This window comes from Poecilia mexicana, unplaced genomic scaffold (genome assembly GCF_051168715.1).
Source record: "Poecilia mexicana isolate PSO_F unplaced genomic scaffold, ASM5116871v1 scaffold_19, whole genome shotgun sequence".
Classification (NCBI taxonomy): domain Eukaryota; kingdom Metazoa; phylum Chordata; class Actinopteri; order Cyprinodontiformes; family Poeciliidae; genus Poecilia; species Poecilia mexicana.
The window spans coordinates 2,362,851-2,379,036 of record NW_028263388.1 but is presented as its reverse complement, the minus strand read 5'-3'; the positions used below and the strand labels follow the sequence as shown (position 1 = coordinate 2,379,036).

The window sequence follows — 16,186 nt, the reverse complement described above, 5'->3', positions numbered from 1 at the left end:
TTTTGTTTATAGTTTCAGTTTTTATTCAAGTTTTTGTACCTCTTGAACTTTTTCAAATGTTTTTCATATTACAATTACAAACCTCACTGTGTGTTAGTGTTACATTTCTACAAGTGTCTTAAGGCCATAGAAAAGTCCAAATTTGCTTGGAAAAACATTCAGAAATTTTGAGATTAATGTAAGAATTTTTTCAGAACAACTTTTTGACTTTTAAAACTCAAACATTTCCCAGTTTTTATCTCAAAATGTTCTGAGATCAATCTCAAGATTTATTTTTTTTCTAGCAAATTTTCAACTTTTGAAACTCAGAAATTTCCTGGATTTTTTGGCGGAAATTCTTTCCTCCCTTTTTTCTATGTACAATGGCTCTAATGCTCTGTCATGCATGTTTACATTAAACCAGAGAAGCATTTTCTTTTCCATAAAAACTGCTCCATGGTTTCCAGATTGGGCCGATCAGTCCAGAACCAGCTGAGGGTTTTCTGCGGTGAGGCTGCGGTACATTCTGGCTGAAATATCCGGTCCAACTCTTCTTTCTTTCCCTTCTGTTTTCACTGAGAGCCCAGCCAGAATGCTCTTCTTCTCCGCCTCGGAACCGGAGTTCTGGTAAGCCTTCGGGAGACACATGCAAAAGAAAACCGTTACGATCCTCCGAACCTCCGGGGTTTTGCTTCAACGGCGGTTTATTACCTGCAACAGGAGCCGCGGAGACGGGAAGGCCTCGGCCACAGCGGCGGCCACCGCCGGGCTCACCCTGTTCAGCTGCTGGATCTGCCGGACCCAGACGGCCCTCAGACCCGAACCGTCCCTCCCAACCCGGGCCCCGCCGGCCCACGAACCGTCCACGCAGAACGGCAGCTCCGCCCGCTCAGTCAGGAGTCTGTGGGGGGTCAGAGGTTAGTTAGCAACAGAAGCTAACGGGGAAAAAAATTAATTCGAGGAAAGATTTTTGTTAACTTGAATAAATAAAAACGATAATTAACGGGGAAATGTACAACTAACTGGAACTCTGTCCTGCGTTTATAAAATTAACTAAAACTTTTTGAAATTGTAATATTCGTTTTTGAAATTATTTTTTAGCCTTTCAAGCTACACTTGAAACGTAAACGGACAGTTTACGACAGCGGTTGGTAAATTACGGCATTCCTTGCGGCTGTTACCATAGACACGCTAGTACGTATTCATTACATAATCGACGTACAGTAATACAATATTTTGAACTTTTTGAATTTTGAACCTAAAAATTATCTAAAGTATAAAGAAACTAAAACTACCACTCTAATGAAAACTAAGCAATATTTAACTAATAATTGATAAACTAACAAAAACACTCTTAAAACAAATGAATTTAACTGAATTAGACAAACAAAAAGTCAGATTTAAATAAAATAAAGTATAATGAAAACCCCAAAACTATTTTAACCCTGCAATAAGATGAAAATTTGTTATGGTAAAAATGAAGACGCACTTAGAGGGGCGTTTTGACAAAGCCTTGGTGACGGCGCACACATGGTCGGTGATGTCCTGCCAGCTCTCCACGAAAACCACAGAGATATTTTTATAGAGCTGAAGGTAAACAAGAACCTAGGAAGTACAGAAGAGGATTAGTGTCAAAACAAAAATTTGTAAAAGTCTTACATTTTGCTCAGAATTATAATTCTGTGTCAGTCTATGTCAAAATCCAAATAAATAACCCAAAATTCTTAGGTGCTTGTCAGTTATGTGGTTAGTATGTGAAAATAATCATATAACTTGCACTTTATCTTCACAGAAAGCCTGTCCCAAATTTATTTGGTTAATTCTCCTGATGACATATGAACAATTTAAACAATCCTGATTCTGATATTTATGTCGGAATTCAAAAAAAAAAAAAAAAGAACAGAATTCTAAGAAAAATTCAAAATTCTGAGAAAAAGCCAAAATAGTGAGTTTACAGTCAGCTTTCTGAGAAAAAACATAGGAATTCTGAGAAAAAAAGACTGATTTATTTAATTTTCTCAGTGGTCCCAATCCCTTTCTGTAAAAGTTCAAGCCTGTGAATATTTAACGAGCTCAGAAAAACTAGAATCCTCAAACAGCAAACAAACCTCCTCCACATCCTGATCCTTCATCCCCAGTTTGGTCCGCAGCATCTGTTCTGGAAAATATTCCTTCATCCTGTTGGGAAAACCAGGAATGCTCGCATGAAAACGGATCTAATATGGAAATAAGTTAAAAATTATAATGGTGTATTAGGGCCACTGTAGATCGAAAGAACTGAGTAAATTTCCCCCAAAACACTTTTAGATTAATTTTTAGATTAATCTCAGAAATTTCCTGGGAATAAACTGACCAGTGATCCGACTCAAAGTCCGTCACCAACATGGTGACCACCTTATTCCGGTTGAGACACTCCAAGAGGGGACTGAGGACCGTCCCCGTCTCCTCCCCATCCCTGTCCACCATCTACAGTCCAGAGTGGGGACAGCATGGCATCAAATGCGTCTCCATTCAGACGTTTTTACACTTTTAGGAGCTTCATTACTTCTTTAACGGAGATCACAATGTCCACAAAGTCAGCAAGAGTCAAGACCAGAACCATCTGCTCCTCCTCCACACGGGCCTGACCGTCTTCTGCCTGCTGGGAAGCATACAACTTTGTCAATGATGTAAAAACAACCCCACGATTTCGCAATTGCGGTATTAAATAAACACAATTAAAATCACATGTGAAAAAGTTTGTTCACACGACAAGTCATTACAAAACATCACCCTCTAACTACTTCCTGTTGTGTTCTTTATAGTTTCTGCCAGTAGCAATATCCAATTGTTGATCAATGGACTTGTGTGATGCAAAAAAAGTGTTTCCTTCACAGTTTTTTAAAATAAACCAATTTTGATATGACCAAATAAAAAACACCTCTTTCTAACGCAAAAACTTTTTATTAAAAAAAAAAAAAAATTCCCAAATTTGAACGTTTTCATTAAGCAAGTTTATTTTCGGAATTCCAACTTTCAGGTCAATGGAAACCCAGGTACTGACCTGAATGGACTTTTGGTGTGAGGCGGGAGCATCCTACCTGAGGCAGATCTCTGGTCCAGGTGATGCTGCGAGACAAACGCTGGCTCTCAACACTGAACCTCCACTCCAACATGGCCAGGGTGTCCAGCAAAATGTCTGAGCCGTCATGTTGGAGAAGGGCTGCGGAGGTCAAAGTTAGTTTTTACACAATATTTACAACTGAGTTGAGTTTATTGCAGAAAACCACAAGTTAAACTTTAATATTCATAGAGCAGAGAGAGAAGGAGGAGGAGCTGTGCATAGTAGGCGGGGCTAAACCCACCCAGGCGTTTTGGACATCTGAAAGGTTGCCATGGAGATTAAATGATTCAAGGCAATTCTCCAGGTATGTTTTTGATGAGTGAATAATATTAAAACATGATGTAAAACCTCTTTAAAATCTTAAATGCTAAATAATTAAAAAAAATCTTCTAATTTATCTGCTGAAACCCAGTGGTGAGCACACTTCAGCTAATAATGGAGCAAATTTTTTGGTTTAGCACTTTAGCATTTTTTGTTAACTTTGAGAACGTATAGAGCAGATAGCTTCCCCTAAATTCATTTTTCAGAATAAATTTTAAACGGCAATTTACTTGGCTGTTTTGTAAACTTCCACTAGAATAAAGTACAACATCTTTGTTAGTTTTGGTTCTTTATAATTAAGAATTCTTTTTAAGTAGTTAGCTGCTTATATTTACGCTCTCACTTTGAAGTCTGTATATATAAGAGTTTGTTTCTTCTTGATCCGAAATGATAAACGTGGACTCTCAACACGTTTCTATAAATCACTGAAATAAATAAACTTGTCAGTGATATTTACTGAGGCGACCTGATGAATTAACCGCACTTTAACAGACCTTGATGGATGGAATCAGAATGTCCGACAGCACCTAAACGCATCACTCCGTACCTGGGTCTACACAGACAGTCAGGCTCTTGATGCAGTTCTCTGGCCGGAGGCTCTTGAGGGTCTCCGCCGCCTCTCTCCTCCGCTGCTGCTCCCGCTTCCTCTCCTCCTTCTCCCCGGCTCTGGCGGCTCTCTGCCGCTCCCTCTCCTCCTTCCGCTCCTTGGCTTTCAGCCTGGCCTCCTCAATCTCCTCCCTGCTGCGGCGTTTGCGTGCCGGGCTCGGGGTGCCGCCGGATGCCTCCGGAGCAGATAGAGCGACTCTAGAGTCACTTTTAGCCGGTGAAGACGGCAGATCTGTGGGTTTTTCCTGGGAGCTGAGAGCCTCCGGTTCTCCTCTGCTGTCTGTTTCTTTTTGACAGCTTTCATCGCGGTTTAATTCTGATTTCAGGTCGTGATCGCTGTCCTCCGATTCAGAAATCTCCCATGTTATAGCTCTGCGCAGGACAGACATTTCGTTTTTAAAGCAGAATCTGCATTCGTTAGCGTCTTTGTTTAGCCGCTACGGAGTCAACCGAGGGACAAACCATCTAAAATGCGATATACAATTTTCTTCTTTTTTATTGCAGATGGTCAGAGCGTTTAGTGGAGTGTGGATCGGGATATAAAAATATTTACCAGAATAAATAAGTAAATAAATTAAGAAAATAAAGATCATGTTTTGTGATCTTATTAGAAGGTTCTCCATTTTGCCTCCATTCCCTTGGTCTTTGTTTCCGCAGTGGCATTAACAAAAAAAAAAGAAAGAAAAAACCAAACATGATTTAGAGACTTTAGAAACTCGTTCATTGCTTTGCTCAAATTTTCAACTTTCTAGAGAAACCCAGCTGAAGTGTGGATTAGAAATCTTTATTAGAAACGGCAGAAGGAGGTGGGACTCAGCAGCTGCTGTCACCAGGTGGACCACAAAACAGATTACACACCTGTTGTTCCATGGATTAGGACTGAGAACAGCGACCTAATCTGACGGGATGGCTGTTATAACCTGTTCAAGAAACACTGAGTTTAAGAGTCACCAATACTTAATAGGCAGGACGATCAAAATCAGTCACGTTTGTGAACAAAAACAAGGAATCTGACTTTGATTTAACATGTAAACACAGGCAAATATATTTAAAAAAGCCAAAATAATATATAAAAAAATAATTTTGCAAAAGAGAAAGACAGGGTTGAATTAGTGCAGGTACATTGATCTGGGCACTGACTAAAGCTTTCATCTACATAATTATTTAAAGGTTGTATTCCTGTTAATTACAACGATTTTTCTCTTATAGCTAATAAAAACATAACATTTCAGGTTAGAATTTCATAGTCTGATCAGATTAAGATTAAGTTTTTTGTTTGTTTGTTTTTTATTTACAAAAACCCTAAATAAGTAAGGAAGATTTAGAAAATATGCTTAACATTAACATTATCTGTGATGCTTTGGGCCTGTTTCTCCTTCAAACACCTTGTAAACCTGTTTGGAGTCCATGATATTTCACTTCCACTGAATAAAATAGCTAAAGCTAAAAAGTAAAAATAAAAAGCTAGTGTGAGATTTTGGTACAGCAATAAAAAATAATTTTAATCACATTTATTTCACACCTTTACCAAATATACCAGAAACAGCATGTAAATACATAAATGTTAATATGTATCAATATGTATCACATTGTTACTAATTACATGCAGTTTTTTTTTATTTTGGCTCATTAAATTTATAAGAAAGACATGTAAATTTATATTCCAGTTAATTATAAATATCCCATTTCTTTTGGCTTTGGTACAGCTTTTATTTTCACTCACATCTTGTAGAGAAATTGTAGAATTTGAATGACAGCTGTAATAAAGAGCTTCATCATAATAAAGCTAAACCTTTAACTAAAGCAGTGACTGTTCTAGTCAATTATGCAGTTCAAGAAAAAAAACGGTTCATTAAAACAAGAAATTAGGAAATAGGATGTGGAGACATTAATAGTGAATAAGATATTAGTTAAACAAAATAAATAAAGCAATTATTATTTAAAGGAAATATGATTATAATAAGAATTTAGGTTGTTGTTTTTTTTAAAGGAAAATAGCACAATAGATGGCGATAATGTATCTTAACGTTGGATGTCTCCCGCCAATAAAAACCACGATGAAGAAAATGCGCTTCGTTTACGTCATTGCAGAATTCCAAATAGCTGGATGCGTCGTCAAGAATGCTATCAATGCTAACGGTTCCATCCACATGATATGTAGATCTGCGGTTAGCGACCGACTCACACTGACGTTGATTTTGCCGACGTTAAACGTCTGCCGCAGCTGCAAACCGTAAACAACGAAGGATGTGAAGCATTTTTCTGTTTTATAGCAAACTTATTTTCTTTCAGTATGGCTCAAGCGGCGGAGAAAGGTCAGTTATGTTGATTGATTTTCTAAAATTATTCCTCATATAGCATTTTATGCTAAACCGCAGTTACTCGCAGCCCACAGGATCCAACACTTCCCTTAAAAATGGGTCAGTAAATGAGCCACTCAGCATTTTTGACATTAAAAACTCATGTGACTCAAGTCGGAAGTTGCCCAACAGGGATTTAGTAAAAATGGATTTAGCTGTCTGTCATAAAGAGAGCTGTAATTCACTTCATTTGACTCCATGGAGCCATTTCTACCCTCAGTCCAGTTAAATAAAACTCGTTTAGTGCTGAAAATGTCTCATGAACATTAAAAAAAAAAAAAAAGATAAGCCTATAATTTTGAACAATTAATGCTGTTGGAAATTTGTCTTTTATTTTAAATAACAGAGATTTCTCTTTCTTTGTTTTAAAACAAAAACTTTATCACTTTGGTGTCATTTTGTTGTGGGAATATTTATATTTAAAAACATTAGTTGATTTATATGGAGAACCAAAACTGACAATTAAGAATAAATAAATAAAGTAATAATTGCAAAGGTGATAAATAAAGAAGCCAATTCATCATATGCTCACTTATTTGTTAAACATTTATTTATTTCTGTATTTTTTCTTAATTATATGAGTTTTGGTCCTCATAGATCCTGAAGTTTACCTGAAGTTACTATTAAAGTCCACCTTGGGCCACCCAAATCTGATTATAACTGATGTATTTAAACTTGGTAACTACAGCAATATTTTTTTAAAAATGAAGGTTGAGCTAGATCCTGTTTTTACTGAGAAAAGATCAAATATTTTTCATATTTCTTCAATCAAGCCCAAAATAATAAACAAACTGGATGCCTTTTATTTAACAAGGAAACATGCAAAAATCAATGTGAGGTTTTGGATATGATCCTGTTCTTACCAAAATCTGTGATTACTTCATGATTAGTTTATTAAGTGCACAAAAACAAAACCAGGAAACATTTTGGTAATTTTAGTTCTCAATAATTATATTTTTTGGCCCACAAGTATTTTTGAGTTTACGATTTTGGCTCACATGACAAACTTTGCACTCCCCTCAATAACAGATCTTTACTTCAGAAAAAGTTTTCAACAGGTTATTCAGTTTTTGCGTCTCTAAGCTCATTTTATTCCTTTTTGGGTTGCAAAGGTTGCTGACGCTTGTGAAAGACCATCAAAAACTCGTTTTCATCATGAAATCCCAACAGAATCCTTGTAGTATGTTAATGTAATGGTATTTTGTTGTTTGGATTTTCCAGCTTATTATCGCTTCCTGGTTCTCTTCTTTAACTGCCTCCTGACTTTTGGTTCCTACTTCTGCTTCGACATCCCCAGCGTCCTGCAGGATCAGTTCCAGGGGGTGAAATCAGTCGAATGATTCCTCATTATCAACCTGTTGGGTTCATGTTTGACTCAAATCCAAGGTCTGTCCGCAGATTAACTTTATCTCTGGTTTGTCTCGTGTTGCAGAACCTCACATGTCCCAATGCTACAGTGATCAATGGGACTGTGGACTGTGTGGAGGGGCTGGGGATGAGTCCGCAGCAGTACAACCTCCTCTACGCCATATATGCTTGGACGTAAGCAGATTTGCACGTCGACTCATTTTGCGATAAGATATTTTCTTTCTCTCGGTGAGCGTGTCTCTGTCTGACCACCAGGAACGCCGTGGTGGTGATTATGGCCGGATTCCTGATCGACAAATTAGGAAATCGATGTGAGTCTGCGTGAGTTTAAAACCTGAGTTGCATAGTGCTGCAACTAACGATTATTTTACAGATTGATTATTCTGATGACTAATCAGTTATTTATCCTGACAATTAGTCTGATGATTAGTTTGATGATTAATTGGATATTCTGATGATTATTTATTCTCATGATTAATTTATTTTTCTGATGATTAATCGATTAATCTATTCTTCAGATTATGCTGGCAATTATTTGTTTATTCTGCTATTTAATTGATTATTCCGATGATTAATTGATTACTCAGATGAAAAATTGACTCATTCCTCTTAATTCTTACTCAACCACTGAAACCTTTTTCTACAATTTTATAAATACATTAAAAGATTCAAATAAATAAATAATCTAATTCCTTTTTAAAATAACAAAATAAACATTTTATTGCCTAAAATGCAGTAACTTCATTTCTTTAGTTATTTGTAGCAAAATGCAGCTAAAAACACTTGAGGATGTGAAAAACATTTCTGCTCGACTGAACATCAGGTCAGTGTAGAACGAACTTGTTGACATATTTCTGTTACTGGACAGCAAAAGGTCCTCAGTGCTGCAGGTTTTCTGCAGAATTTGAACCAGGTGAAGCTAAACCTGGTTTTTTCAGTAGAAGATATTTACAGATAAAAGGTTTTTTGGATCTCAAATGTATCATATAAATGCTTTTCTGCAGTTTTAGCTTAGTTACTGCTCTGACTGTGCTGTTAATTAAATGGCATTTTTGACTCCAGTAAACGATTAATTGATTACTAAATCAGTTGATGCTCATTTCAGCAATCGATTAATCGCTGTTAGTGCGATTAATCGTTTCAGGCCCAGTGTGCAGTCAGACAGGTGACTGTGTGTGCCGTTGTGTTGCAGTCGGGGTGTTTCTCTTCTCCTTTCTGTGTGTTCTGGGCTCGTCGCTGTTCGCTCTGGGCTCCCACTTCAGAGGAACTCCCTACCTGCTTCCTCTCATGCTCACGGGACGTTTATTATTCGGTTCCGGCAACGGATCTTTGACCAGTAAGAAGCAGTCTGGTCCAGTTTATGATCCCATGTGTGAGAGAGAGAGAGGGCTCGCTGCAGCCTTGTTTGTTTTCCCAGTTGTGCAGAACCGCATCACAGCGTTCTGGTTCAAGGGGAAGGAGCTGGCGCTGGCCTTCGGTGTGACGCTCGCCTTTTCCCGCCTCGGTTCGGTCCTCAACTTTTTCTTCACGCAGAAGTTTGAAGACAGATACGGCATGCAGTGGACGCTGTGGGGTGGTACGTTGACCAGGAAGCGCCGCCTGTGCAGAAGAGTTCCTGCCTCCAGATGACGGTTTCTCTGCATTCCCAGGCGCTCTGCTGTGCGTGCTCGGCTTCGTTTCTGCGGTCGTCGTGAGCGCTCTGGACAAGATGGGCATGAGGCAGCTGGGCCTCGACGGGGCCATCGCAGAGGAGTCCCGCAAAGTGGTCAGACCCTCTCGCTCATGGCCAACAGTCAGAAGTTTACATACAGTCTCCATCAACACTAGTTTCTCTAAAACCCAGATTATTCAGGCTCAAATGTATACATACATCCTCCTTTGGTTCCTTTGTCCTGTTTGTAAGTATTTTAAATTGTTTGTAAAATGTTTACTCTTGTGAATAAGAGAAAATATTAAAATTAACCCAACCATTCAGCCATTTTTCATCATTATCTCTCCATCCTGATAAAGAAAACGTTTTGGATGGATGTAATCGTCTCTCCAGAACCGACTCCAGCAGAACTCTGGGCCCAACTTACCCGAGTCTTTCTGTGTTCAGAGGGTTCAGGACGTGAAGCTGCTGTCGCTCCGGTACTGGCTGCTGGTTCTCACCATCATGTTCTTCTACAACGGCATTTTCCCCTTCATCGCTGATGCCAGGTAGAGCTGATACGATTATTTTACAGATATTCTGGCAATTAATCAATTACTCTGACAATCTGTTGTTCTAATAATTAATTGATTATTTTGTCAATTAATTGAGTATTCTGTCGATTAAGCAGTTATTCTGTTGATTAATCAATTATTTTGACGATTAATTGACTATTTCTGCGATTAATCAGATATTTTTACGCAATATTAGAAATACATTAAAAATGGGAATAAATAATGTAATTTTTTATATTATAGCCTTAATTGCAGTGACAGCTTTTCATTATGAATGTTTGATCATTTATAGGATGAATTTGCAGTTAAAACAAATACTAACAGTAATTTTTCTGCTTGACTGATCAATACAATGAAAGGCTGACATGTTGTTATTTTTTCAGTTAACAGATTTTTTTTTTTTTTTTTTTTTTACATAATTTGAACAAGATGAGCAAAACCTGACAGTTGAGACGTTCTGGGTAGAAATTATTCACAAAGGTTTTTTTGTCTTAAATGCAAAATATTTATGTTTTTGTACAGTTTTAGTTTAATTACCTCTCTGAGAATGTTGCTTCTTCAGAAAATAATTGCCATTTTTTCAGATGACTAATTCAATTAATCACATTAATCGTGATTAATCGATTATTGAAATAATCGTCAACTAATTTAGTGTGTTGTTCTTTCAGTAATTATCTATTTTTAGTCTGAACTCAACAGTCAATGACTAATCAAGTACTAAATTAGTTGATGATTGCTCCAATAATCGATTAATCACGATTAATCGTTTTAGCCCTATACGCAACATACTTCTGGGTCACAGTTTTATGTCAGAATCATTAATAAAACTGCAGTTGTTTGTTTTTAAGCATTTTTCACGTTGTTTCCTGTGCAGTAAGTTCATCCAGGATAAATACAGCGACTACAGCCAGAAGGAGGCGGCGTACGTCGCGGGCGCCGTGTACGACAGCTCGCTGGTGCTCTCGGCCGGCGTGGGCATCCTCATCGTAAGCCACCGCCGCTCTGCAGTCAGTCTGGCCAGAAATCACTTTGATTGGTTCCAACTTTGTGATTTAGGATTATGTGGGTCTTCGGGGAGTTTTTGCGGTGGCCTGCGCCGTTTTCACGCTGCCCGTCTTCGGACTGCTGGCCTTCACCTTCGTCCCTCCTCTGGTCTCCACCATCTGGCTGGGAGTCACTTACTCCTTCGCTGCCGTGAGTTTCAGACGGTTTTAATCAACTGTGAATCATTTAACACATCTGGTTTTAGGCTGTTTAATTTTTAATTTAATTTCTGGCAATGGCTTTAAATCATCATTGCTGGCTTGTGTAAATTTGAGCGCTAGCATCCAGCGCCTTGCTAAAGTTTCTAAGTTTTTTCACATTCAGCCGAAATTTTTGGATTTTATGTGATAAACCAGCGGAAAGTTCTGCATAATTACTAACTGCAGTTTCAGGAACACTTCTGCTAATCCGCTAGATTCGGGTTTAGCGCAGTTAGCATTTAGCGGTTAGCAAAACTAATGTTTACGATTAGTGTTTCAGGGTTAGCACAGCTAACTTTGTGTTGGCAGTTAGCTACTTTTTAAAAGGAACAAAACATATAAAATTTCAAAACATGTCTTATGACTAAAAATCTGAAAAGAGTGGCCTGCATTTGCTGTTTGCGAGTCTTTTGTGGTGTATCTCTGCTAGTTGAGCTGGATGGAGCCGCGTCTGGTGACACGAATGCTCAGAATAAAAACTGTCGGATGAGTTTCTGATTTAGTCCCTCATGTGAAGACATGGGGTTGGTCTGGCTGCTTTTTGAATGCAGAGTTAGTAAAGAATGTAAATGCATGCCACACTTTTCAGATTTTTATTAGCAAGTTCCTTGTAACACCATCTATCATCTTAGCAAAATAAATCACGGTTAATTAAATGTTCTTTTGACCATTGATGACTGCAGTCCTAAAACAGTTTTTATATTTTCTTTGCCCGTATCTTTGTCGTGTTCCTGGTTTGTCCTTGTCGTGTTCCTGGTTTGTCCTTGTCGTGTTCCTGGTTTGTCCTTGTCGTGTTCCTGGTTTGTCCTTGTCGTGTTCCTGGTTTGTCCTTGTCGTGTTCCTGGTTTGTCCTTGTCGTGTTCCTGGTTTGTCCTTGTCGTGTTCCTGGTTTGTCCTTGTCGTGTTCCTGGTTTATCCATGGCACGTTCCTGGTTTTCCTCTCCGGGTTTCGCTCCAGGCCAGCATGTGGCCGTCCATCCCCCTGGTGGTTCCTCAGGCCACGCTGGGAACGGCCATGGGCCTGGCCACCTCCATACAGATGGTCGGCATCGGGGTGTCCAACCTGATCGTCGGGCAGATTTTGGGCACCAAATCCAGGTAATTAAACCATTCTATGGAAGAGGGACACTGCAAAAAATAATGATAATAAAAATCTAACTTTAAAGAATTTTAAGAAAAAAATCTAAATTCTGAGGTTAAAGAATTCTGAAAAAAGTCAGAATCCTGAGACAAAATTCTTTTTATATATTTTGGGAGTCCTCTTCCTCTCCAGCTGTGATCCTCCTTGCAGCCGCAGTGTTTTACAGATTTCCTGTCTCCTGCAGTGAAGCTAAAATCCCGCTGTGGCGCTGGCAGAGGATGATGATCTTCATGCTGGCCAACACCGTCTGCTGCATCGTCGCCTCACTTCTGCTCAACATCGTCGACCGCAGACAGGTCAGACATCGCCGCCGTCCCGCTGACGCACTCTGCTTTGTGGCGCTAACGGCGTTTTGTCCCGACGTGCCTGCAGGGCGGGCTGCTGAACAAGACGACCAAAAGGTCGCGGCCGGCGGAGGGAGACGCCGAGCGAGAGCCGCTCACCTGGACGCAGGAGGAGGAGGAGCAAAACCAGACCAATTCCATCAACTCATGAGGTTTTCTCATGTTTTATGTCTCAAAATGACAAACAAGTTGCTCTGTAGCAACTCAGTCAAGTTCAACTTTCTCCAGCCCGACTTTTTTTTTTTTTTTTGAGCTGCTCTAGAAAGAAAAAAATGGAACAAATTTCTGCCAAAAAATGTGAAAACGAGAACGTCTGAGTTTGAAAAGTCTTGAAAAAACTCAAGAATTTTGTTGAAAAAGTCTTGGAAAGTTTGGAGTTTTAATATTGCAAATTTTCTACAAAACAAACTCAGAAATTTTATTATTAATCTCAGAAATTTTAAGATTAATCTCAGAAATTTTAAGATTAATCTCAGAAATTTTGGAGAACAAACTTGGAAATTTCTGAATTTGAAAAGTTGAAAATTTGCTTGAAGAAACTCGAACTTTTATATTAATCTTATAAAATTTCTAGAAAAACTGGAAAATTTCTGAGTTGAAAAAATCATGAATTTGCCAGAAAACTGAAACTTTGAAATGAATCTCAGAAACTTTGTAGAAAAAACCCTGCAAATTTCTGAGTATAAAAAGTTGAAATTTCAAAGTTTTTTTTCTACAACATTCTGAGATTATTCTCAAAATTTCAGAGCCTTTGGGTGTGAATTTCTCATCCTGTCCTTGTTTTTTGTCTAAACGGCCCTGTCGCCGTGGTGCCATAGCACTTCAACACCAACGCTGCACAAATGTTGATGTCATGCAGATTTTTAACTTGTTTTAATTCTTGACTCTAAACCTCATTTAAAGACAATATTGTTTATTTTATCAAAACAATATTGAAACTTTCTGACTTTATTTTTTGTTGTCCTGTCTGAATTTAAAGGGATACAAGAGAAAATCTTTAAAACTACATTTTCAGTAAAAAGATGTTTTATTCCATTTTTTCAGACTTTAATGAAGTCTGAAATGTTTCACATTTATCACCAAGTTTAAATGTTTAACCCAAACTCTTCCTCCAGACCAGATTTATGCAGTTATTTCTTATTTTTTAAACAAAAAGCTGAAAATTGATTCCCATTATAGTTGTGTTTTTAAGGCTCAGTTCTCGCCGTCGCCACTAGATGGCACTGTTTCTCTAAATTTAATCTTGTAACGTTTGTACGTTGCATTCATTGCAAATCTGGTCACTTTTTATCAACGTGAGACAGAAATGATGAAACTCATTAAAACTATAATTTAAAAAATGACATGTTTTCAGATCAAATTCAAAAATATTTCATTAATCCTAGAGGGAAGTTAAATGTTTCAACTCCAAAGAGTTGTAGATGCTGTAGAGGTCTGTACTCCAGTGGCTTTGATGAAGCCTCTGACTGAAGACATCATAGTTTTATGGCAGTCCAGATCCGTCCATCACATCTGGTTCCTGCTGACTTGGTGTTCCCTCTGGCGCACATCTCGGCACTTTTTCTTTTTTTGTCAGCACTTCTGCTCACCTAATTTTGGGATTTGTTTACGAACGTTTCATCCTAAATCTGTCACAACTCGGCTACTTTTCACTTCGTTAAGAGTCTGACTGAAGATTTTACCAAAAATGTTGTTTTTTCTTAAACATATCCTACAGGTGAATCTGATTTCTGTTTGTTTCTGTTCATTTTTTATATTTTATCTCAATACAGATCAAATAAATAGTATCTAACTATTTTACAACCAATTGTATTTTTTCTCCTTGTGGTTCTTAGTTTAAAGGGAATCGGTAAATTTCAAGGTGAATTAAGTATAAACTACTTTTTAAATTGTTTTTTTAATGTGATTTCTAACACTATTCTTACTGTAGATGTTTTAATACCTGAGCTGAAGGTTGTATCATTAAATAATTGTTCTGATTTGTTCTTCACAGGTTTTTCATTGTATTTTAATGTTTTTTTTTTCAACATTTCTTTGATTTTCTTCTGTGACATTTTGACCATTTTTAGAGTCAGATTTGTAGTTTTAGTGTTTATTTTCCTTTAGACAAACACACTGAATCGTTTGTAATTTAGTTTTTTTAAACCTTTCAGATGGAAATGAAAACAAAACAGAAGCTTTCAGATTCAGACTCTCAGTAAAAATCACACTTACATTCAAAATGATGAACTATTAAGATGCAGATTCACAAACATTTTTGGAAATATGTTTCTTCTGCCTGAATTTGCTGTTTTTATGGTTTATTTGTTCTAAATACTACAATTTGTACATAAGGTTAAAATTTAGTCAGTCTGATTCGTCATTTAGTACAAATTAAATCAGATGTAAGGATTGAACAACATTTAGTAAAAAAGACTTTTCACTCTTAATTCTTTTTGTTTTTATGACTTTTTACTTTTATTTAAGTAAATCTATTGAAATGTTACTAAAACTACTATTAGTTTATTATTATTGTTATTATTATTTCAAACACCATGATATCTATTTAGATAACCGTTTGAAACAGAACCAGGCAGAAGAATAAACATTACTTTTTCATTCGTCTTACTTTTATTATTCTTTTTTTTTAAGGAAAACTAAATAAATAAATATAAAGAGCATAACTTTTTTTTTCACAAAAGCCTGCCCACCCCTTGTAAAACATTTTATTCAGGCACAAATAAAAAATCCTCTGATTTACTGTCGGTGGTTGTCATGTTGTGTTCATCCAGACCAGCAGGGGGAGCGCTTTGCTCATTTTCATTTCAGTCAGCGTCTTCAAGCTGTCACCTCGAAGCTTTCAGACTCCTTAAAATACCAAACTGTCCAGATAAACATAGCGACTAAGGAGAGCCTCTTTTAGCTGTTTCTCCTTTGGCTTCCACTAATGCAGATTAATTAACCGGTCATTAATCTGCAGCTGAACAAAATTAAACTCTAACACACAGAAGCATATTCTGGTGTAAGAATGTAGAATTTATCTAGGTTTTATGGTAAAAGCACTGCAAAAAGCAAAACTTTACCAAATACTGATTGACTTAAAACGAGATGCTATATCCTGATGAAAAGTTATTAGTAAGTTAGTTTTGTCTTATTTCAAATGTACTGAGATATTTATAATAAAAACTAGATTAAAATTCTTGGTCAAATTTTGTGCTTTTTGAAGTGTATGTGCTGTTCCTTTGGTAGAAAATCTTACCAAGTATTTTTGGGTCTAATTTCTAGTACAAACATTTTAATACATTTGATATCAAACGAACTGACTTACTAGTAATTTTTCAGCAAGATATAAAAGCTTGTCAATAATTTTTTAATATTGATGATAAAGTTGGTTCCACTGGCAGATTATTTCCTTCTAACGGGGGAAAATGTCTCATAATGTGAGTGAAATAATGTGATAGTTCAACTAGAACTTTTTCATATAAATTAAGGAGTTATTGACAAAAACAAGCACTTATATTTGCTGAAAAGTTGCT

The 16,186-nt window shown here is 37.2% G+C and overlaps 2 protein-coding genes across 3 annotated transcripts; one reads left to right on the top strand and one right to left on the bottom strand.

Annotated features, from left to right (window-relative positions):
• Positions 1 to 4,974, bottom strand: eme2 (essential meiotic structure-specific endonuclease subunit 2). Of its 2 annotated transcripts, none has more exons than XM_014975865.2 (8): positions 3,951 to 4,974; positions 3,060 to 3,181; positions 2,525 to 2,620; positions 2,333 to 2,445; positions 2,088 to 2,157; positions 1,469 to 1,584; positions 691 to 880; positions 1 to 612 (listed from the first exon to the last, which is right to left on the bottom strand). In XM_014975865.2, exons 1-8 carry the CDS (start codon positions 4,396 to 4,398, stop codon positions 457 to 459), a joined length of 1,311 nt encoding a protein of 436 aa, XP_014831351.2. In that variant the 5' UTR covers positions 4,399 to 4,974; the 3' UTR covers positions 1 to 456. The 2 variants fall into 2 exon arrangements, with proteins under 2 accessions (XP_014831351.2, XP_014831352.2); XM_014975866.2 differs by having other exon boundaries at positions 2,525 to 2,617; positions 3,951 to 4,973.
• Positions 4,975 to 6,115: 1,141 nt separating this feature from the next.
• Positions 6,116 to 15,415, top strand: mfsd1l (major facilitator superfamily domain containing 1-like). The gene is made up of 13 exons (XM_014975864.2): positions 6,116 to 6,324; positions 7,591 to 7,691; positions 7,802 to 7,911; positions 7,993 to 8,048; positions 8,930 to 9,073; positions 9,155 to 9,313; positions 9,387 to 9,502; positions 9,836 to 9,936; positions 10,817 to 10,928; positions 10,999 to 11,136; positions 12,145 to 12,284; positions 12,512 to 12,623; positions 12,700 to 15,415. Exons 1-13 carry the CDS (start codon positions 6,303 to 6,305, stop codon positions 12,820 to 12,822), a joined length of 1,434 nt encoding a protein of 477 aa, XP_014831350.2. The 5' UTR covers positions 6,116 to 6,302; the 3' UTR covers positions 12,823 to 15,415.
• The last annotated feature ends 771 nt before the right edge of the window (positions 15,416 to 16,186 follow it).